Source organism: Tachysurus fulvidraco, chromosome 9 (assembly GCF_022655615.1).
Source record: "Tachysurus fulvidraco isolate hzauxx_2018 chromosome 9, HZAU_PFXX_2.0, whole genome shotgun sequence".
Classification (NCBI taxonomy): Eukaryota; Metazoa; Chordata; class Actinopteri; order Siluriformes; family Bagridae; genus Tachysurus; species Tachysurus fulvidraco.
In genome coordinates this window covers 14,584,770-14,609,044 of record NC_062526.1, presented here as the reverse complement: position 1 = coordinate 14,609,044, position 24,275 = coordinate 14,584,770, and the positions used below count along the sequence as shown (strand labels likewise).

Here is a 24,275-nt window from a genome sequence, read left to right as displayed (position 1 = left end):
CTGTGAACATGTTAATTACAGAATCCAGGAAACGAGACTTAACCTAAATTCTGCATCAATGAGCATCCCAGCGTGCTAATAAATTATACTCGTTTTTTTTCCTTTTCTGACCAAAGCAGCGTATATTGGGAAAAAACAAGTTTCTAATCTGTAATGCACTAAACCTTCATAGTAAATATTAAGGTCCTACATATGCCTAATTTCAAAACAAGGGTCACATGGATTACTTGACAAAGTACAAAAGAAAATACATTATTTTTCTTCCAAACCCAAGAAAAAATGAAGCACTCGTTTCAAGGACATCTTGTTAAAACCTTTTTTTAATAGAACATGGATGAGTTTGTGTATTTACAGGACAAATGATGTAAAGCGCTGCTTTCCTTCCTCTCAGTCGCATTTAGGACACAGAATGGCTTCTGACACAAGGCAAGTTAACGGGTTGGTTTTGTTTTTTTATTCACTTTTTCAGGAGCATCTTTGCAAAATCCTCGTTGGACAGGGGCTTCGTCGTGGGGTTTTCAGCTTGCACACCGTCGCTCATGCCATCCTGCTGTTTGGCTGCAGTGCCGTTCTCTGTTTTCGCCTGTGGTGTGTTTTGACGGTGCAGAGAACGAGGGAGTAAAGACACCTGCGTGCGGCCTTTTCCACGACTGAAATCAGAACAAAGACGCGATTTTAAAAAGTTGCCTGGGATAAAAATTTTTTTAAAAAAGCCATCAAAAAAGTCTTAATGTTGTTAAACCTCTATGTTCTTCTGATATACAAGCCAATATGTTTGTTAGGGAAACTAACACAGGAGCTTAATGAGCTCACAAAATCAAGACGAGTTACTATCTTATTATCTCTGATGTGGAAACTGTTAAATTCAACAAAATAAAGGAACATTTCATTAATCATTAAAAAAAAAAAAAAGCTCCTGTAGACGTCGTACTCAGTGTTGTCTGTTTTGCGGTGGAAGGATTTAGAACACTGTATACTGGTTACAGGTGCAAAATATGGCCACAATTAATTCCTTGAACCTGCGGACATGAGAAAACATGCTGCATTTAGGTTAATGGCTGCTTGTCGCACAGCCGAGTCAACTTTGCATGCGCAGTTTGCTACAGAATCAGTTACTCGGGTACTGAAAGCAAGTACAACTGTTGTTCATAGTAATAACCTGTGTGATATGGAGTGGTTTTCAGTGAGAAAATTTTAGAGGAGTCTCCAGTGTGTAAAACTTGCTCACAGGATAGAGGAAACTGTGGTCTTTTGAGGACATGACAAGTTTATCTATTTATTCATGAGCTTCACAACACAGGAAAAAAAAGTAGGAGCTGATGCAGTTATACCTAGAGGTGAGACAATACATCAACATGCAAAAATGTGACTGTGAAAAATGTGTGAATAAAATTTCAGGGGATATTCTATCTATTATCTATAATAAAGAAGACTATTCTGATCATTTTTGATTATAGTGAATTCATGTTCATGCTCTAGTTCATGTATGTACGAGTCTGTAAACAGATAAATAATATGCATCATTCCAAATAATGTAGACAAAACAAAAAATGTAGTCACTGGAAATCTGCTGGGGTGTCACATCACATTTTATCTGGATCTTAAACCTTCTACAACACATCAGTGTTAACAGTGAGAAATCCATAACCCTCCACTTGGAGGTGCTGTTGTACTCACATGCCCTGAATCTGCCGGGGCATCATGCCTCCAAGCGCTGGTGTGAATTCTGACTTCCTGGCTGGAGGATTACTGATGGCCACAGAGAGCGTGTGATTCTCCAGCTTCGTCCTGTCCATCTTTAACACGGCCTGAGACGCCTGCGCCTCATTCTCAAACTCCACATAGGCCAGGCCCTGCAGAACACAAGCACAGATCACATTCATTCTACAAAAATGTTCGAAAATTTACTGAAGCATTAAGCAGTTGTAGACTTCAAATACAACTACAACAGAAGCACAGTGCAGACATTCATCTCAATCAACTGTGGTAACAAAGCCATAAAACTCTTTTCCACCTTGGGTTTGCCGGAGCGGTTGGTGACGAGGCGGACGGCTTTGACCGTGCCGTGCTCTTTACACAGCTCCTCCAGCATCTCGTTAGTGCAGCTGAAAGGCAACCCCGAGATGAAGATTTTGTGCTTCTCCATTGATGTGTTGTATTTGAACATCTGGCAAAAGCAGAGAAATAATAAATAATTCAACTGGCAATTCAAGTGGATTCATTGAAATTTTAAGCCACAAAAGATCCAATCAAAAGGTCTGGTTTTTTTTTCCACATCCCTTAAACTTAAGTGTAATATGTACCTTAAAATCAGGGTTTTTGCTCTTGTCTACGCAGGGAGACACAAACATTGGACGTCCATCCACTTCCTGCCTGTCCAGCTTGAGCGCCTCCCGAGCAGCCAGCTCATCCTCAAACTGTACGTAGCAGTATCCTCTGAAGGCACCCTTTGCAGTAAACACGGGTCGTACCTGCAAGACGGTGCCGCAGCTCCCAAACGCAGCCTTCATTTTGCTCTCGGGGTCGTCCAGATTGAAGGCTAAATTACTGACGAACACGCTTTTTGAGTCACTGCGTTCGTCTGGCATTCTAGACGTTGTATTTTTTACTTCTGTCACCACCTGCTGGTTTTTCCGGGCAGCTGAAGGCTCTGATTTGTTTTGCGGAGGAATATGGCGCCCGAACAATCCGCTTTCTGTCTCCATCTGCTCCTCAGATGCATCGTCCTCACCTCTGTGTCTCTTGTGCTCTGGAAAATTCATGTACAAGTGTAGGAATGAACTAATAAACAAGTTTTATTCTAAACTGCATTCTTTTACCATCCTTACCAGTCTCTTCTCCCCATTCATCTTCAACCATGTCTTCTGCCTTCCTTTTGTCTCCTGTTCTGTTTGTTTTCTGGCTCTTTTTCTGCACTTTCTTTTCGGCCTTGGTTTTCCGACGCTGTTCGACACGCTCTTCTTCTTGCTGGACCTGCAGGGCCTCTTTCTCTGCTGCCTGTACAGAATTGCAGATCAGATGTAAGACCTAATGTGTAAAGTACCTTCATCTGACACATTTGGGAGAAAGATGCTCGCAGCACAAACATGGTTTCAGAGATGATTCCCCCGAATATTAAACAGATCAGACACTGCTTGTATAAAAATTCTGCCATTCATCCTTATCACTGCCTCTCAGGTTTAGCATCGCTAAGTTCTGAGAAGTGTGGTGTTTGTACTAATGCAGGTGCAGAGCTGCTCACCCGTCCATCCTACTTTCTAACGTTTGCTCTGGACTACATCTGACTCAAGCGGACCGCACAGCAAGAGTTTAGAGATGGCTGTGTCTTTATTTTCACGAAGACTTGGCTCATGTTTAACAGAGATAGATTCGAGAGCATCCTGAGCGGCTGAATCATTGTCTGGATTGCGCGTCTTTCTTCCCTCGATCACCAACATTCATAATACACACAGCATTCGCCAAGTCAACAGCATTGTGGATGACCCCATACACCCCAAACACACTCTCTTCATCCTCCTACAATCTGGAAAATGCATTCGGGACCTCACAACTAGACTGTGCAATAGATTCCTCCCTCAAACCATCAGACTCCTCAACAACTGAACTGAACTATACTGAACTGAACTACTACACTGGACTGTACAAATCAAACACTTACTCTGTTGCTGTTTTGCACACCACATTTCTACACCTCAACAAACTGGTGCTACTACATATTCAAACAAGTTGGAACATGTTTACAATTGCTCTAGTTGCACAATGTACTTTATAATATACAGTATGCACACTGGTCAACGCTATTTTGTGTATTTGTCTTGTACTGTTTTGTATTGTCTGTCTGCACTGTCTTTTATCTCTCACTGTTGCACTTTATGCGACAAGGCCCTAAGCTCTGTGTTGTTTTATGTAGCTTTGTCCTGAAGAAACTGGTTCAGAGCTAGTGCTGGTGCGAAGTTGGTTCCTCTGGCGAGCCTTCTAATAACCGGTTTGCCTTTCCATCGGCTAGAGAGCCATCACAGAACCAAGTCTTACATCACTGTATACGTCTCATCTTTCCCAGCAACGCTAGCGCAGCGCAGCAAACACAAACACAACATCAACAATGACGGATGTTGCTTTACTGTTAATGCTCATGGCCTTGTGAACCTACACTGGCATCCAAACACGACGAATCCAATAGCTCGATGTAATTTGTATAATTGCACTCGAGAATAACGGAAAGTAGATAACATTATTTCATAATTAACACACAGAAAAAGGTTCGCCTTAGCATGTAGCTACCTACTATCATGTGTGCTGATAATTGATCGTATGGTGGTAAAGAAAAAGTGTATTAAACATTAGTATACTTAAGGTACATTATCAAAGGCGCTAACAATAGCCCTACCCCAGCCCCACAGTTCTTAAGTCTAGACCAGTAATGTTTTGGTGCTACTTAAGAACCACTTTTCCTGGTTCAGAGTCGGTGCTTTGGGTGTCGAAAAAGGAAGAACTGGTTTTAAATTAAGCTCTGGAACTGAACCAGCACTCAAACTGCCTCGATGGAAAAGGGGCACTTGTACTGCTTCAGCAATATATGGTTGAAATGACAATAAAAGCTCCTTGAATTGAAATACTGAATTTTGTCTTAGTTATACTACAAAAACAAAAGGTCATACAAATGAGACTGGCAAGCTATTTTATGATAAACCTCTAATAGCGGCTGGAATATGATTTAAAGAGTAACATGCAAATAAGTCATTTTCTAAAGTGAACAAGTGAATAAGGTGAAGAGGAGACTTGCCTTGACTCTCTGATCATTCACTCGATTCAGTCTAGACTCTGTCTTCTGTACAGCAGCATCCCAGTCCTCCAGCGAACCTGCCGATGAATACAATAAGCCGTTAGACACAGGTGGAAAGCAGCACAGGAAAGAAGGAAGAGGGAGAAAGAAAACAATTATATTAATTACTTGCCAGAGGAATAAAAAGTGAAGAGACCCAAATCAAGAAAAGAAAACAAGAAAAGCATAAATGAGAAGAGAACTGGATAAATGAGATATGGTGAGAAATCAAGGGATGAGAAATCAAGGGATGGAAAAAGAGATAATTCATGTCTAGCTGAAACAGCTTGAAGTTTGTGTTGAGTGCTGTAGCACTTACCTTCAACCCTCTCAAACGTGAGAAGCACTTCACACACATGCTCTGGATAATCTGACGTGCACTGCACTGCTCGGTGAAGAGCCTTCCTACAATGTGCAGCATCTCCATAAGACCTGTGGCCAGTGTAAGAAATTACAGATAATTGCACCCAGATTCCACATTGAAAAGAGCTCATTCCTAAAAAGGCTTACGTATCATAAGGTAATAAGTTTAGAACTTTATTAAATGAATAAACTTGATTCAATCGTTAGTATGAGAGCGGCAGCAGGACATCAAGGATCGCCACTAACAAAGGGTCTATATGACCACGATTACCATTTAAAGTGACCATTTGGTTGATAACTCTAACAATACCAAGCCAAGGTGTAGATGACCATGATTAACATTTAAAAGACATAAAACGGTATAAAATGCTTGAGCATGATTTGTCCAGGGTTCTTACTGACTCCGATGAACCCAAAGTACTTTGTATTTTGTCACTGCTATACTGGAATAAACTTCTTGTTAGGGCCCAAGCACAGATGGTGTGAAGCCCTATTGTTTTTGCTCAGGTTTATTTTATTTAATTTTTTTTCCACACATTGGCCAATTGGGGTCCCTTAATAACATGCTCGGAAACTCTTGAAATCTGGCACACACGTCAGAACAAACAAACATTTGTGCACAGATCGGGCAATTATGTACGCACATGTAGGATAGTTGGTACGCATATAGATCTCATCGACCCGAACAACTTTCGCGCTCTAAACTATGAGCTCTGCCCAACAGGAAGTCGGCCATTTTGGATTATTTCATAATTGCATGCGGTGAACTTTTAAGTACAGTAGTCCTCCTAGGGAATTCATGCGATTGACATCAAACGTGGTGAACATGATGCCGAGACATTCCACTTGCTAAATTCCGAAAGGATTTTTGATATCCCGAACGGTGCTGCCATGGCGAGGCGATGAAGTTATGGCAAATTCAGAGAAACAGGAAATGTCTAATATCTAAGGGTGCTTTCACACCTATAGTTCGGTTCATTTTTCCGGACCAAAAGCAAAAAATGATACATTGTAGCTTTTTAGCAGTTTTGGTTCCTTTTCACACTACACTGATCGTTCTGTACGGCACCAGTTGAAACGAACCAAAATGCAGTCATGTGATAACATCCACATCACTCATTGGCCACATGTCTTTGAGAGTATTTCCTAAACTGCTTCTCGATTGGTCAGAATAAACGTGCGGGAAATTTCAATGAAACTCCGGAAGTAAACAAAAAAGAGGAAAATACAGGTAAATAAAGCATACAGTACACCATGGAGAGACGGCTGCGCGCGGCGATTATGTTCGTGGTTGTAATCTACTACATCGCTTGTATACAGCATTCTATGCAAAGTCTTAATTTTCAGAATGAAGCGCGGATGCGGCTTGAAAATATAATTTTTAATGCACTGCAATGCAAAGACGCATCGTAAGACACTTCAGGAGGCGGCGAGCATTACTTTTGCGAAACTGTGACATGCTCATCTTCCGAAAATATTGCCAACGACCCACTACGGCAGCTGGTTTCGTCCAAAATGCACAATACTTTTTGCAGTTAGGTCTATTCGATCTCGGACCGTGTTCTCACCACAAACGAACCGTACCGGAGTGCGTTTGAAAGCGTACTGAGACCACCTCTTGTTTGGTCCGCTTTTGGTGCGCACCAGAGTTTGATTGCTGCATTCTCACCTGCCCAAACGAACCGCACCAAATGAGCAATCGAACTCTGGTACGATTCAACCGAACTAAACAAGGCAGGTGTGAAAGCATCCTAAAGCAAAAAATGTCTTATAGGGATGACACGTGGTGTGTATGATCGGCCGAGGATTCCAATCGCATCGATGTGCCTATTGTGAATCTCGGACATAGCGCCACCAACAGTCGACAGGAAGTGTGTCAGTCACAACAGTTGCATGTGGTGAACTTTTAAATACTCCTCCTAGGACATTCGTGCGATTGACACCAAACGTAGTGATCATGATGCCGAGACGTTGCACTAAATTCCGAAGGGATTTTTGATATCTCAAACGGTGCTGCCATGGCGAGGCGACTAAGTTATGGCGTTATGGCGAATTCAAAGAAACAGGAAAAGTCTAATATCTAAAGCAAAAAATTTCTTATTGTGATGACATGCGGTGTGTATGTTCGTCCAAGGATTCCGATCGCATCGATGTGCTTAGTGTGAGTCCTGGGTATAGTGCCACCAACAGGCCACAGGAAGTGTGTCAGTCACCAAGGTGGATTTTTTCACAGTTGCATGCAATGAACTTTTAAATACTCCTCCTAGAGGATTCATGCGATTCAATCTAATGCGAAATTGCAAACGGATTTTTGATATCTCAAGCACTGTTGCCATGGCATCGTGTCAAAGTTTATTTTTATTTCAAGCATATTTAAGGCTTTTGGCGTGCTTAGATTAACTTGAAATTTGACACATACATCACATTTGTCGGCTGTTAAGTGTGGACAAAAAGGTCAGACAAAGGTGTGTCTCTTAAATGGCTCACTAGCGCCCCCGTTTGTCTAAAATGTGGGGTTTCATTTACCTACAGTCCCCAAATGGGTCAGTAACAACATAAAATAGTCCACTGATATTTACCCACTTGATGCACTTGCCCACCGTATAGCGATAAAAAAACGTGCGAGGGCCCGCCCTCGCTGCTTGCAGCTATATTTCTTCATTAAGATCTTCACCCTCATCGTCTTATTTTCACACACTTATTTCTTACACCAGATATGACTTAATATTCACTCATCACCACAGAGATAAATCCAGAAAATAAACACTTCAATAACACCAGCTTGGTCAACGGTAGGGTTGCAAAATTCCGGGAATTTTCAAGGCTGGAAACTTTCCATGGGAATTAAGGGGAATATATGGGAATAAACTGGGAATTTAAGAAAATGCAGAGTTGCCCATAACAAGGAACTTAAATGTGCTTAAATTTAAAACAACAAGATTTAATGTACAAGAATTTGTACCCTGCATTAATTGGTCACTTGCACACAGCACACTGCTTACTGGAGGGCCATTGAGGCCAAACCCCCTGCATGTACTTGCATTCTTCCATAACGTGCACAGTAACACTATTTTAGGCTCATTTAACTAGTTGCTTATTAGCATGAATATTAATAGAATATTGGCTATTTATTAGTACTTATTAAGCACATATTTATGCCTTATTCTGCATTCTTAATTGTACCCAATACCTAAACTTAACAACTACCTTAATTGTAATAAACATATTTAACTATGATTGCTGTAATCTATTCTAATGAGTAAGTTTATTATGTTTAATTACAAGCATAATAATGTTTATTATGCTTTTGTGTTACTCAATGAAAGAATCAATTAAAGTTCTACTCACAATTAAATCAGTCAAGACATCATTTTTAAAATTTGTATTACCTTGCATGCATGTCTGCTTATGACCAAACAAAATGTTTATTTATGTTTGTATATGATATAGTTTATATAAATTTCCCTATTTTCCAAATAATTCCCATAAATTCCTGTAAATTTCCATAAATTCCCATAAAGTTTCCAACTTGGAATATTTCCAAAATTCCCCAGATTAAGTTCCCGTGGAAAGTTTCCGGAAATTTACTGCAATCTTTCTGCCCATTTGCAACCCTAGTCAACGGTAATGAAAAGTAATATGGCAGTGCTGTGTACTCGAATTTTTTGCCTGCAGCTTACATGCTGAAAAATCATGTGGTGATGAAAATCTTCACTGTAAGATACTGACCTTTCCAGATTGTAGTACTCGAGCCACATGTTGGCGTACTTAGCATTTCCTTTCGTCATGATGCTGTCCCACAGTTCTCGAGCTTTCTGCATATTCTTACAGTGCAAAGCCTGTTGAAGAGAACAAACAGTAAAGTAGAGAAAATGGCTGGAGGTCAAATTACAGACTAGTTCAAACTCGCTGATGTGCCACAGCTGCAAGGCTGGCAGAACCATTGTGCATAGATGATTTGGATGAGAAATCAAAAAATATAATAGAAATATCAACACATGTAACAATACCTTTGTAAATATTACTCTCTATAGATGTGTGACCTGTGCTCACCTCTATCCTGGCCCAGATTTGCATTATTGTACAGGTCAGATCCCCACACTCTGTAAACCCTGTAACAGTTGTAAATTATGTAAATTAAAATAAATTATGAGCTACACCGAGACCAAGTAAGAGTCATTACAGTGATTAAGAGACGGTATGTATATGCATTTAAAAACAATTCGATAAATAAAACCTTGTTTGGTTTGTCATAATGAAGATGAAGGCTGGATTAACACACAGTTCGACACTTACGTTCCTCCACATCTTGCTTCAGGTAGTCGAGAGCACGCGTGAAAGCTGCCCGCAGCTCCTCTAGCTCTCTGCTCCCTTCTGTAATAAATTAACCAGCAAATAAACAGTATAACCCTTTAAAATGTCTAATATATATGAAGCTTTATCCAATGTGCACTTAATGTAGTCATAAAGCCAAGACTTATGGGACTATAATGTGTATAACTAAAGGAAGTCTAGCTCACTAATACGATTTACTCTAAATACAGTATTTTCCGCACAATAAGACACACCTAAAAGACTTAAATTTTCTCAAAAATCGGTGCGCCTTGTGTGTGCACCGAGTTCCAAAATCTGTAAAAATGTTGTTGTGCGACTTTAGTAAACGCTCCGCTAGATTGAATGTCGGACCATTTCCCGCCAACACAGGGATGTAATACATACACTACAGACGCTGGCAGCGATAAACCAATCAGAGAACATTACAAAATACGTACAGTACGTATGCTTACCTTCCCCACGCCTCCGGTAGGTATACTACAGTTATGTTGCAAAACAACATTTGTTTCTTCCTAACCATTATGTGCTCCACACTCCTTAAGTTGGTTTGCCATCCGCCAATAAAAATCAGATGCTTACGAGGCACAATTCAAACTACAGGCTATCAGTTACACAGTTGTAAATTGGAATAGAGCAGCTGTGAAAGAATTGAACATCAATGTATCTATAGCTCGGAAGTGGAGGAAGCAAGAAAATGTACTGCGCCAAGTTAAGAAGACACAGTTGATGAGGACTTTGATGGATTTGTGGGAGAAGATTGATTAAAAAATAATGTGCGTGTATTGTTAAATAGTAGAATAAAGTTCAACTAAACTCAGTTTTGTTTCTGTTACCTTTTTTTTGTAGACCGTATGCTTTAGCATGCGCCTTATAATGCGGTGCGCCTTATGTATGGGTTAAGTACAGAAATAGACCCCGTAATTGAGACTGCGCCTTATAATCCGGTGCGCCTTATGGTGCGGAAAATACTGTACTTGCATTAATTTCATAGAATTCATCAGGCACTGTAAAACAGCAGAGATTTATAAGTTTGCAGTCAAAGTGGAAATCTGAATACATCTATCCAGCTTTCTGCTACATTTCTGCTTTTGAAGAATTATAACACTCCAAACATTTCATAATGTATAACCACTGAAGAAAACACTGCTTCTGTTCAAACAACGGGTGTAATACTACATTTGTAGTTCTGCCTCTTGCTTAGCTCTAACACATTATGTACATTGGCACAAGCAGTTGGTATGAGAGCAAAATGTGCCAAAGAATAAAAGGAATTGCTAATAAAATGGTCTACATGAGAAAGTGAGACACACCTCTGTTTCTCGTATCCTAAAAAAATCTGTAGAGCTCAGACACTGAACATGTCTTGGTCAATCAACATTAAGGCTATAACATTAATGTACTTATTACACTGGCAAAGTCGTATACTCACCTTTGCCAAAATCGACGCGCCTCCGCAGGTAATCCAGGTACGACTGCCAGATCTCCACGTAATCGGTTGCCTGTATGAAGCCAGCGTTAAGCGCCTTTTCGAACACATCTACAGAAAAGCAAATCTAAAGTAAGACACCCACTTCAGTCGGTGTGGCTGGAAATGTCACCACTAATATGCTTCGTATTGTTATCACATACACAGACAGGTGGCAATTTAAAAGTAATCATTTAAGTTCTGACAAACATTTCTATCCAGATAAGCGTGGTCTCTTTCAGGTTGATAGGCGGCCCCATCCCCAGGCCACAAGGGCTAACATAATGGTTTGATCATCATCAAATCACTAAGATCTTTTAAAAAGAAAAATAACGTTTGTCACTTAAGTACAGTTCCAGAGAATACTCTTCTGGTGGCTCATGGTGTCCCAGCACCTTTCTGTTCCCTTTACATGTTCACCTGTCTATATATTATTGTTTTCTGTCTTTTGTATCCAGTACCAGAGATTATGTGATGCTCTGCACAGTGTCTCTCCAGAGCCAACAGGTAGCTTTTCCACAAGCCCATGGTCCAGGGGCAGTTCCGGACAGCCCTTTCATGACAGGACAACACCAGCTCTTTGATCTTCAACTGCCGATCCTGGAGGAACCACATAAAAATGACATTAATTATGTAATTTTATAAAATACACTAATTAAATGATTGTATTTACTGTCACTGATTTGCAAGGAAATCAGTTTACACAGGCTTTTTTATTGCAAATTTTACAATTTACATTTCACTAATCTCATGATCACTTTCCAGGATTTTTAACTGCTAGGACCAGTCTCAATATTCCAATCCAACTACTCAGTTTTTCAGAAAAGACATCAAAAAACCTCTTGGAACGCATCCCTCTAGTCTTGTGACAAAGTTGTTTGTCTCTGAAAAAAAATCCAATTCTCAAAAACATCGTAGGGTTCTGGAGACCGCAATTGCAACAACACAACCAAAATTATTTTCCATCATCTTCCTCATGTTACTGAATACGTCTGACAGGCCAGTACAATGCGTATTGCCAGAGAAACACTACAGAAGTATGTGTGTCTGCACACTGGCACGCACATCTAAGGTCTGCTGAATTTAACAGGGAAAACGTGATTCTTCCATATAATTTTTGAACTATTTGACCTATATTTTGCACACAACAAAGTTAAAACTTTTTACAAATGTGCTAAGGCGGCTATTATTTCCAGAAATTAGTCTGACCTATATACTGTTTTATAAGCTATATATATATGTGTGTGTGCATGTATGTATGTATATGTATATATACATACATACATACACACATTATATATATATATATATATATATATATATATATATATATATACACACACATATATATATATATATATATATATATATATACACATATATATGTATATATGTGTATATATATATATACATATATATGTATATGTATATATATATATATATATATATATATATATATATATATATATATATATATATATATATATATATATAAATAAAAATAATAGCATCAGTGTGTTTAACTTTAAAATGGAATATAATTCAGTTCTGCACAGCTGGCTGCATTTTATTCTGGTTAGAGTGCACATATACAACAGTGGATTTAATTAGACATTTACATTTAATGCACTACAACAGCCAATAGAGAACATTTGCGGATAAAACTTCTGGTGTCTTCTCTCTCTTTAGCACGGAATAGTGTTCCCTCAATTCATCTAGGGAAGTGTTTTTACCTGAAGAGCTCTCTTCGTCATCCCTTACTCCGTCCTCCGCTCTCTCCATCTGTGCTAATGGATGTGTAAACCCCTAATGGGCCGTCCGTGTTTAGTGCATCTCATTAGCAAGTCATTAAAAAGCTCTTGAATAAATTGTGCAAGTTGCAGCAGACGATTTAATTAATAAATAAATAAATAAATAAATAAATAAAAATAAATAAATAAATAAAAACAAATAAATAAATAAATAAAATCTATTGCATAAAAAAGCCCTGGCATACCAAATGGGGGTGTTGGTGTACAGTAAATAGTGTGGATGTGATGAGCTTAGTAATAGGTTCTTTATTAGAAGCATTCTTCTATTGTGGCTGGATTTGTCATTTGATGATATATGTAAAATCTTAATAGTAAATGTGTATAAAAAAAGAGTCTCTGAAAAGCATCTTTTGTGTGTATAAACTCTACAGGTTCTAAAACTTACCAGATAAGTAGTATATTTAGCCCAAAGGTCTGGAACTAAGCAATTCTCCCCCAGCGCTCTCTCAAATATGATCTGAACTCTAGCAGGGTCTCCCTCCTTCATCTCATACTCGATGTAACTCTGGTACTCAGCCAGCTTCGGTGGCTCAGACACCAACTGCAGTGCAGATAGAAGAACAGATATGTGGACACGGTGGACAATGGTTTCATTTACTGAATTACGATGCGTGTGATGCGCATGTGTTATACCAGGGCCTCCTCATAAGGCCTGCGAGCGTCCAGTTGCTGCAGAGCTCGCTTGTAGTGCTGCGCGACCATCTCTGGCACACCTTCATCCGTCCAGTCAGAGTATTCGTTGTACGTGCTCTCCATATCTGCATATTATAATGTACTGACTTAACATACACCCAAAAATGTTTACACTCAAGTTTTTAGGATCAGGGAATCTCACTAGGCAGTAATCTCCCAGAGTTTTAATATTCTACACATTAAATTATACTCAATGAGCTTTTATGTATTCTAACGTCATGCTACACCATGATCCATCAACTCACTTACAGCTCATATTAAACAAAAATGGTTTTCAGGGAATTTTGTCATACTGGACCTTTAATCATAATTAACTTGTTTTAAAAGTGTGGATATATTTGACATTTTCTACCCGTTTAAGATGCTTTGTGCTTTGTGGAATGGTGCACGGTCATGCTAGAAGTTGGCATTGAAAAAGGAGTACATTGCACCCATAAAGGTACTCTATTCAGATTTTTTTTTTTAATTAAAAGGTTCTAAACTGATATAAAGGGGCCAATAACACATTACCAATACCATTATAATTCCAGGAGCAGGATGTGCATGAGAAAGTGTTGCATGCGACAGCAGGAATAGAGATTCATCAGACCAGATCTTCAACTGTCCAGTTTTGATTTGGGTCCATGATATCCTCAGAGTCCTGTTCTTGAATAACAGGAGCGGAACCTGACATGATCATCTGTGGTTGTTGCTTATCCACCTCAAGGTTTGATGTATTGTGCATACTGAGATGCACAATAAGAGCTTTACAGATTTACTGAGATTCCTGTCAGCTTAAACCTGCGAGTGAGTACCATTCTCCTTCTCATTTCAAATTCATATGAAACACAGCAGCACCAAACAGGTCTCTGCGGCCATACAGGGATATGGATTTCCTAGAAAAGAGCTTAAAAGCCAAAGAAACACGAGCCAAGATGCTCAGGAGCGGAATATGTGTTTTGGCTTTGTTCAGCGAAAGAAAAAGCAGTTCTGGCTTTCTCCATTCTAATCACACATCTCTCACACACACACACACACACACACACACACACACACACACACACACACACACACACACACACACACACACACACACACACACACACACACACACAATCTGGCTAGGCACAGTTGGAGTGGGTGAGCAGTTCTCCTGGATCTTTACAGCACATGGGCTTATAAAGGTTTGCAAGAAAAAAACTAAAGCTACACACTTATGATTCATCAGGTTTTCACAGTGAAAGTCTAATAACATGGAATAGTTTTCAGTGTGGAACAATTTTTATTCTACTTTATTCTTCACTCCTCTGTGTACCATCTGTGTCACTGAGTCACAGTTTCTCCAGACTTCAGCTTCGTCTTAGGCCGGTTTAGATGGTCAAGCCAATGCATTATATTTAACAGGGATGTAACTATAGCTCTGTTTGGGTGTCCAGACTGCTTCATTATTTCATTATTCTCTCAGACAGAAGCAGATGAACTCTATCAATACGAGTAAGACACTGACATGCAGGAAGACAGAGATAAGATGTGGCTGTGTGTAAAAGACAGCGAGAATTTTAAAGGAATAGGAATCCCCCGATGTGAAGTAATCAGAAAGGGAGGTAGCCTCTTTACCCATTAGAGGTATGGCAAGCTGCCTTCTGAAGAGTGTGTGGATTCGTTGAAGCTGCACGGTCAGCTGCTCCTGTTGCTCAGGACTCGAGATGCTGCCAGGAGGAGGCTGTAACAGATAGCAACGTGTGTTAATGTTTAATCGCTCGTGGCAGGGACCAGGATCTTTGCACAATTATAAAAACTGGTACACTTCTATCCAAACATTTTTTTGGTACACAAAGCTTGCAGTGAAGGACTTCGTGCACACCTACACTAAGAACAGAAGCAACAGGTTTTCCGTACCTGGAGGGTGGACTGGATGGCCATTTCAAACTCCCTGAAGGCCTCCCAGAGCGCTGCACCTTTGGTCATGTGCAAACCCACGGCAGTTAGCGCCCTCTCGAAGATGGTGCGCACCCGGTTGATGCCTCCCGCTGCCCCCATGCCGCCTATAGAATACTGAGCGTACTCCAACCAGATATCAGGACCTGTGGGAGTGACAACACGTACAAATAAGGCCACAAAATTACACCACGCATAAAGAGCAAGGATCCTCCTCCTGCACGGTCACACTATTTCTGTAAGAAATGTCTTGAAAAGCTCTGTGTTCTATTTATATTTGCATTGTCTGCTGTCTGGGAAACAGCAGCCTCTCCTTGGGACCACATTACACTTTCTACCACAGTTAAGCCGTCCAGGATTTTTCTTTCTTTTGTACTATACCATCTGGTCTATCATGAGCAGAGCAACATGAATGCTTTTTTTCTTCTTTTTTTTTGATGGAATTTCTATTGCCATCATCAAAAATGTAGAGAAAAATGTAATAAATCCACAGACAATGAATTTAATAGGCTGGTTATATCCAACATGCCAGCTGTTTTCTGTGACTGTCAGATGGGAGTAAAAATAAAGGCAAAAAAATGTAAAAACTGAAAGAGTTTTATGTATTGCTTACAGATGAGTGAGTGAGTCAGATTGCTGTTCATTCAGACATTTTAAAGGGATTGTAAGGATACAATTACACTTACAGATGTAGTCTTTTGCAGCTTTCTCGAAGAGCTCGTAGATTTTCTCGCGCTCTGCCTCGTCGCCCTCAATCAGTCCGATTTCGTCCTTCAGCCAGTCTAGCCAGATCTCTGCACAGCCAATCAGAACATGGCATCAGTGAAGGATAGCAACATGCAACACATCAGATTTCACCAGATCACAAATTAAAGTCTGTGCATGTCATACAGCTAAAAATGATCTGTGGCAGCATTTTTTTTTCATTCATCTGACTCCTGCTCTATGTTAACTGTTCATCATGAACTCTCATTAACCAGCAAAGAATAATTGAAAATAAGAATAATTTTTGCGAGGTTCAGATTTGACTCAGAGTCCCAGGAGCACATTAAATGAATGCACCATAAAAGACTGCATCAAGCATTGGCCTAGCAGAATAGACAGGAATAGAAGCTACTACCACCCACAGGGATAGAAAAAGTACAGCAGACAGACACTAATTTATTTTTGTTATATATAAACCTAATGGTACTCCAGTCTTATCATTCCCGACAAATCACTAGAACAGTTTGTCCTTTAAAAAATTTATTTTCACAGTAACAAAAGGACCGGTCAGGTCACTGAAGTTCACAGAGCGAGAATAACAAAGGCCATGTGCCAAACAAATGAACAGTTACATAAATAAAACCTTCTGCACTTGTTTGTTATTACAATGTGTGTTATCTGGATCAAAATGAGGTTGGAGCTCAAAAGCTGCCAAAAGAATTGTGCTGGTACACCTAAAATATACAAAAGCCATTTTACAAACATGTGATTTATTAAATATGAGAGCAAATAACATACATTTCAAAATCAAAAGTTGTTTACTTAAAATAACCCAATTAATGAGAAAAGATTCAACTTGCACCTTCAGTAAGAGGGAAGAGTTCGCTCATCTTCTGCCTGGCCTTGCGCAGTCTGTACAGCTTCCCTTCCTGCCTCAGCAGCTTGATCAGGTCCACGTGGCAATTATAATCAAATGCATTGATCGACAGCTGCAAAGTCACAAATAGAGTACAGATGTTAGTGAAAATACAGAACCATCTGCAGACTGGAAAAGAATTTGATTTGCCTTTAACACGTCACCATATTAGATGCATCTGAAAAATATTAAGTAGTTAAGAATCATAAGAGAGACTTATTAAGTTAAGGTAAAAACATTAGACAAATACTCTAGAAATATTCCCCACCAGAGCATGAGATACACATCTGTTTACTCTGGCACTTACAATGTGTCACCACCTGCTGTGCCACCAGGACTCCTGAATAATAGCTACTAATTACTTCTGAATTAGTGATGATGTCTCTGAACAGCAGGCTACCGGAGGACATTAATAAACACGAGGGAATTAAGAAGCAGATTATTAGTCTATAATTGCATATTAATAGTCAAACTGCCCACACAAAATATAGCAATTACTCAGATGTCAGACTTTAACAAATTCCTGTGGAAATTTCTGGAAATTAAGGTTAACAACAATTCCGGTAAGGTTGATTATCACCACCATGGCAACCAGTAGGTGTAACGCTTCGATGTGCAGCAACTGATGACCTGCAGTGATCAAATCACTGTATGTGTGAATGTTTTTTCTTTGATATGATGCCATTACTTTAGTCCAAACAGAGAAGACAAATAAGACTAGCTGTTTTCTCATCAAATCTGTGTGCAAATCTGAAATAAATAAACTTTTTAACCTTTAAGTGATCTGACAAGAAAACGATCCATAAGACAAATCAGATGATTAAAATTCAACCCCATGGTTCCGTGCAGCCTGTCTAGATTTGTGTTTGTTTAGTGAAATCTGAAGCGCATGAAAGAATCACCCTGTCAAAGAAAACAGGTTCTTGGTGTAATGAAATTAATAATAGATAAGAACCCAAGGCTTTATTACAGATAATACATGCTGGTCATCATGTCTGGGTGCAAATTATGTGCATGACTGCGATTAAAACAAGACATAATGAATATTGTTCCAAAAAAAAATTATCAGATTATAAATACTGTAAATGAAAGGACTAAGGAAAAGAAAACATCTCCATGTCAGGAGTCTCACTACTCATGCTAATTCTATCAAAACTCTCCTTGCTTAATGGCACTCTATAAATAACCTCTAACATTTAGTGGATGGGAGGGACGAAACACTCTCTCTTCCTTGTCAATCACATGGCCAAGTATTGACCAAGATTGAAAGGTAAGGTGAAGGGAGCAGTGAGTAACTTTTTGTACCATTCATCAGTGAAATCTCATATTATACAATGTTTGGATTTTTTTTTAGTCCTGGCTTCTTCCTGAAAAGATTGTAGTAAGTAAAAAGCCAGTTTAACAGCGAGTGAATGATACATGCCAATTAACCCACTGTTCCTTAGATACGTTCCATAATAAAATAGACAGACCTGAACCAGCTATTAAACATGCCTAAAATGTGTTTTATAAAGGATTCACACTCAAAGCAGCTGCTGCTTCCATAATCGCCAGGACAACTATGAAACCTACACACATAACTTTATTATCTACTGTTCGGTGTACACAGCTATATCGCGCCTCTTTAGAGCTACACTGATTGTCTTAGCAGGTCAGAAAGAGAACTTGGAAATATTAGATGAGAGACTTGTTAACAGCCAATTAAAATATTAAGAGCACAGTCATGTTTATTTATGCCACAGAGATAAATTCTCAAATCTGTTTGGTCAGAAGGTGCTCGATTTTTATATTCAAATCCCTTGAACTAATCTCTCGTCATCTCTATATGGCAATTGTGCAGATTTACATCCTTATAAATGAAACAGACATTTTGAGATCATAATGTTGCAAAGATAGAATGATCGAGTCAAAGAGCAGAGATCTGAAGAACAATTTAGAGGCATTATTGATAGATTTATAAAAGTAGCATTTTAAGAAATCTTGTGACTTTCTGAGCAGAAGTTAATGACCTTAAACTTGATATGGCTCTCCAGCTCACGTTACAGCCTCTGTTATAAGAGCTGAGACAGCAGGCTTACCTGACATACCATCAGTGTGTAATGCCTGACTGTGCTGTGCAATCACCACTGCTTCCCAACGACCAATCACTGATCACAGATTGTAACATAAAAACAACGAATAGCTTAGAATTAGGGATGCACCGATACCACTTTTTCTCTTCCGATCCCGTTACCCGAGTTTGCCAGTATCGGCCGATACTGATCCGACATCTGTTTTCTTTTCTACCTTTAAAACTAAAGAATGTATACAACTCGCTTAGTTATTAAGATTTATTTATTTCTGGCAACGACATACTGACCAATACTGGATGAAAAATGAAAACACAAAAAACCTTAAAAAAGTATTAAAGCAGTAGCAAACAGTACTTTTAACAGTTAGTGTTATAACAATATAAACCATATATATATATATGCAATTCATTCATTAATTCATTCATCTTCTACCGCTTATCCAAACTTCTCGGGTCACGGGGAGCCTGTGCCTATCTCAGGCGTCATCGGGCATCGCGGGAATCGAACCCCAACCCTGGAGGTGTGAGGCGAACGTGCTAACCACTAAGCCACCGTGCCCCCCTATACATATGCAATTATTAAATTAAATTGTTTTCTGAAGAAAAGGCAATATTTTAAAGTGAATCTTAAATTAGAACTCTTGAAACGCAATGCAAAATGTATTAAACAGCAAGCCTTGAAATCGCACTGCTGATGTGTGACCCTTATAATTCCTTAACGTGTAGCACAGCGCTTTGCAAATCATAACTTGCAGCCATCCAACGTGCAGTTAAATTTATAAGAGACATGGGGCATGCGTTGGAGCTCCAAATATCTGTAGTGAAGCTCGAGGACTGTACATCTTTTAATTTGTCTGCAATGTGAGAGGAAACTTTGGAATGCAGCTCAGGCAAAGCGATCTCAAAAATGTACTTTCTAGATGGCAAACTATACCATGTTCCATGAGGTGACAAAAACCGATGTTTTCCACAATGAAGAGGGTCTGATCATCGAGAACAATGAATTCCAAGAGCTTTTCTGTTATTTTTACAGTTTTGCGCTCTGTTGTGCCATTTGTTTTTGACTCTGAAAAGCATCCGTCAGGGTCATCTGCTTTGACGGATCATCCTTTTTCCGCTTAACTTGTGCAAACTCCATCTTTTGCATGATGCTTCTGAAAATGATTGATTAAATTTGTCGTATTGTAATTCGAAATACTACATCCACCTCTTGAAACTTTGGCTTTACAGACATTACAATTTGCAGTGCTGAATCAAGCGTAAAATACTTCCAAATGAGCAACATGTTTAACACGCTGAGGTAAATGGAAAGGGTGCCTGCTAAACATGCCTGTCTGTCTCAGACAGATTTCCTATAAAATGTATTATATTTATTTTCATTAATGCAATTTAATATATTAGTGTATTTTTTCTTATAAGTTCAAGCAATAGTCTATGATGTTTGCTGTTCATTAATCAACCACCATGGGTAACGGATTTGGATTGGTCACCCACCACCAATACCTGATTCACTCAAAATGCTTGGATTGGCGTCAATACCGATCCAAAATATCGGATCGGTGCATCCCTACTTAGAATATGGCCATAGCAAAAGTGTATTAAGTCACTAAGAAAAACTGACTGGAAAAATGACCTCCAGTCCAGAATGCTTGCTTGTTTTTAGGTATCATCCTAGTGTTCAATTTAAAATCAATCCATGGGTCTCTGCAGATCCCGGGGCAGAGCTTCATAAGTGTGGGCAGGAACCATGGAGATGTTAAACCCACCTAACCATTAGAGATTTAATCTCTACAAATTTTTTTCCTAATGCACCTTTAAATGATCTTGTCCCATCAGCTCCACCCCAGTACAACAGCCTATCAGATGTACAGCATCCTATCAAGTTAAAAGTCTATAAAATGAGGGACGTCTCAGCCACTTAATACACTTGGGCTTGTTTTACATATCTTTCAGGTTATTCGAACAAGCATTGAAATAAATATAGTATTACAACTATAGTCAAGTATAGTATAGATTCTGTCTGGTGCCACGACCAAAGTTGTTTTCTTTCCACACAAAAAAATAATAATATGCGAAAATCTTACATATTTATGTTCTTTCATTTGTGATTTGATATGCAAATGATCACGATGAATACATTGATATGCAAATTAGTAGGTGTCGTCAGACGGCGCAACACGAAGCTTTACCACAAGAAACAAAAACGACGTTCATAGTTTTATTGCAATCAACGCGCCCCATCCAAGGATATTGCGCAACATGTCCGCTAATTCACCCTGCACTAAAGTGTCCACACACCTCACTGACTGGCTAATTTGATCAAATACACAGTTAAATATCTAGTGAATTCCCACACGCAGCTGCTGTGGGTTATGATGAGAAGGCGCTGTGTTTCACGCCCACGACATGGCGCGCAGTTTGATTACAGGCTGATCAGCTAGGCAGCTTTATATAACTCTATATAACTCACATAGACAATTTTATTTTACATACCAATTGCAGATTGTTAAATGTTTACAGGTGGGCGTTTTGTCGACGTAAATATTTGCTCGTTTGCTGTAAAAGACAAAGTGAAGTTGGACTGAGACACTTAACACATAAACTGTTGCTAACTACCAGCTGTCGCTTCTCCAAATCTTAATAAGGGAACACTGTAACAAAATATCTCCATCATTAAAGACGTCACTTACACCAACAGAATGTGACAATGAGACTTTTTATTATATGCTTAACTGCGTACCACGGCTAAGCTAGCACGCTAGCTAGGTCTTCGCCATTCATTCTCATAGCAGTAGACTGGCTAGTTAGCTTAGCTTAGCCTAGCCTAGCTTAGCTTACTTGCTCCTCCAAGCGCTGGATTTCTGCTTCATTTTCTCGCTCGTCCTCAGACGTGTCGTCGTCCTCTTCGTCTTCAGAATTCTCGACGCCCATTGCCTCTTCTTCTCCGGACTCAATTTCTCTCTCCATCTCCTCGGCTTCCTCTTCTTCCTCCTCCTTGATATCAGCTAAGAGCGTCTCAGCTTCGTGCCCAGTTTCCGCCATGTTTACGAGGATCTGCCTGGTAACAGGATGCGCGTGCACGAGCTGCAGCCTGATCCAATGAATTACGTATAAAAACCAGTCTTGCAGTTGTGTTTTCCTGAACCTATGTAATGAAATATCTACTTAAAATACCGTAGGATGGTCATTAATCACTAACATTCTGCTAATGAAAGTTGTAACACTGATGTGATAAACTAACTGTAACGGTGGATCAAAACAGCGCTGAGAGTCGAACGCAGAGTCGACTCTTCGATACCAGCCCTCGATCTGGAGTCAACTCAGCATAGTGAAATGAAAAGGATTTTGTGTGTGAGAGAGAGAGAACAACAACAGCTGATGTCAGAAACATTGTAAGAGCTGTGAAGAAAAACACCTAGTTAAAAGTGACACCACTGACATCTGGTCATATAATTAGAATATAATTAGAATATCATCAAAAAGTTGATTTATTTCACTAATTCCATTCAAAAAGTGAAACTTGTATATTATATTCATTCATTACACACAGACTGATATATTTCAAATGTTCATTTCTTTTCATTTTGATGATTATAACTGACAACTAAGGAAAATCCCAAATTCAGTATCTCAGAAAATTAGAATATTACTTAAGACCAATACAAAGAAAGGATTTTTAGAAATCCGGGCCAACTGAAAAGTATGAGCATGTAAAGTATAAGCATGTACAGCACTCAATACTTAGTTGGGGCTCCGTTTGCCTGAATTTCTGCAGCAATGAGGCATGGCATGGAGTCGATCAGTCTGTGGCACTGCTCAGGTGTTATGAGAGCCCAGGTTGCTCTGATAGTGGCCTTCAGCTCTTCTGCATTGTTGGGTCTGGCATATCGCATCTTTCTCTTCACAATACCCCATAGATTTTCTATGGGGTTAAGATCAGGCAAGTTTGCTGGCCAATTAAGAACAGGGATCCCATGGTACTTAAACCAGGTACTGGTAGCTTTGGCACTGTGTGCAGGTGCCAAGTCCTGTTGGAAAATGAAATCTGCAGCAGGAAGCATGAAGTTCACAGACAGTGTCTGAAGCATCTCGCCTGGGCTAAAGACAAAAAGGACTGGACTTCTGCTGAGTGGTACTTCCTTTGGAAATCAGGGTCCCAGAGTCTGGAGGAAGAGAGGAAAGGCACGCAATCCACGTTGCTTGAGGTCCAGTGTAAAGTTTCCAGTCAGTGATGGTTTGGGGTGCCATGTCATCTGCTGGTGTTGGTCCACTGTGTTTTCTGAGGTCCAAGGTCAATGCAGCCATATACCGGAAAGTTTTAGAGCAGTTTTAGATCCCAGAGTTTGGAGGAAGAGAGGAGAGGCACGCAATCCACGTTGCTTGAGGTCCACTGCTGCTGACCAACTGGAATCGGGCATGTTCATCTTTGTGAAGGGTGTATGATTTAAGCCAAATTCAAGGTTGTCCTGGAAGAAAAGTTGCTTACTTATGCTCTGACAATATTCCCCAACTCTAAGGATTGGATTTTCCAGAAGAACAAGAATGTTATGGCGAGTCCAATCTACAGACCTGTCCATCCTCTGAAAAGTGTCCACCCTGTGAAGACGATGTATGGTCACAAGTGATAGAACATAAATGTGCTGCTTGAATTTTTGTACAGTACCAGGAGTGGCATAAAATCAACCAACAGCAATATGAAAGATTGCCAAGACACATAAAAAGTTGAAATTAAGGTTTATTCCACCAAATTAATTGTTTACAAATGAACAAGGTTTTTTTCTGTTCGTTATTTTTGATATTTTTTGTAAATAAATGCTCTAAAAGACAATGTGTTTATTTGGAATTTGGGAGAAATGTTGTCACCTGATAGAATAAAACAAAAATTTTCATTTTACTTGAACACATACCTATAAATAGTAAAACTAGATAAACCGATTTTGCAATGGTCTCCTAACTTTTTTTTTTCCAGATGGGTTTGTGAGATATAGATAGATAGATACAACTTTATTGTCATTGAATTGTACAGGTACACAGCAACGAAATGCAGTTTGCCATCTACCAGAAGTGCAAAATGTAGCAGTCGTGCAAAAGTGCAGATAAATACATAGCATATTTACAGCAAGTGGTATATATGAAAGCGTATACAGTAAATAAATATTATAGAATTACAGAAATGG

At 39.4% G+C, this 24,275-nt stretch overlaps 1 protein-coding gene across 2 annotated transcripts; it reads right to left on the bottom strand.

Annotated features, from left to right (window-relative positions):
• Positions 1-302: 302 nt before the first annotated feature.
• sart3 (spliceosome associated factor 3, U4/U6 recycling protein) lies at positions 303-22,398 on the bottom strand. Of its 2 annotated transcripts, none has more exons than XM_027141667.2 (19): positions 21,937-22,398; positions 16,974-17,100; positions 16,093-16,200; positions 15,368-15,552; positions 15,086-15,191; positions 13,430-13,554; positions 13,182-13,337; positions 11,447-11,585; positions 10,950-11,057; positions 9,482-9,559; positions 9,239-9,297; positions 8,915-9,024; positions 5,142-5,254; positions 4,784-4,860; positions 2,829-2,997; positions 2,304-2,749; positions 2,015-2,167; positions 1,678-1,853; positions 303-650 (listed from the first exon to the last, which is right to left on the bottom strand). In XM_027141667.2, the coding sequence occupies exons 1-19, from the start codon at positions 22,138-22,140 to the stop codon at positions 458-460; spliced, it is 2,832 nt and encodes a 943-aa protein (XP_026997468.2). In that variant the 5' UTR covers positions 22,141-22,398; the 3' UTR covers positions 303-457. The 2 variants fall into 2 exon arrangements, with proteins under 2 accessions (XP_026997468.2, XP_047674207.1); XM_047818251.1 differs by lacking the exon at positions 21,937-22,398 and adding an exon at positions 21,839-21,857.
• Positions 22,399-24,275: the final 1,877 nt, after the last annotated feature.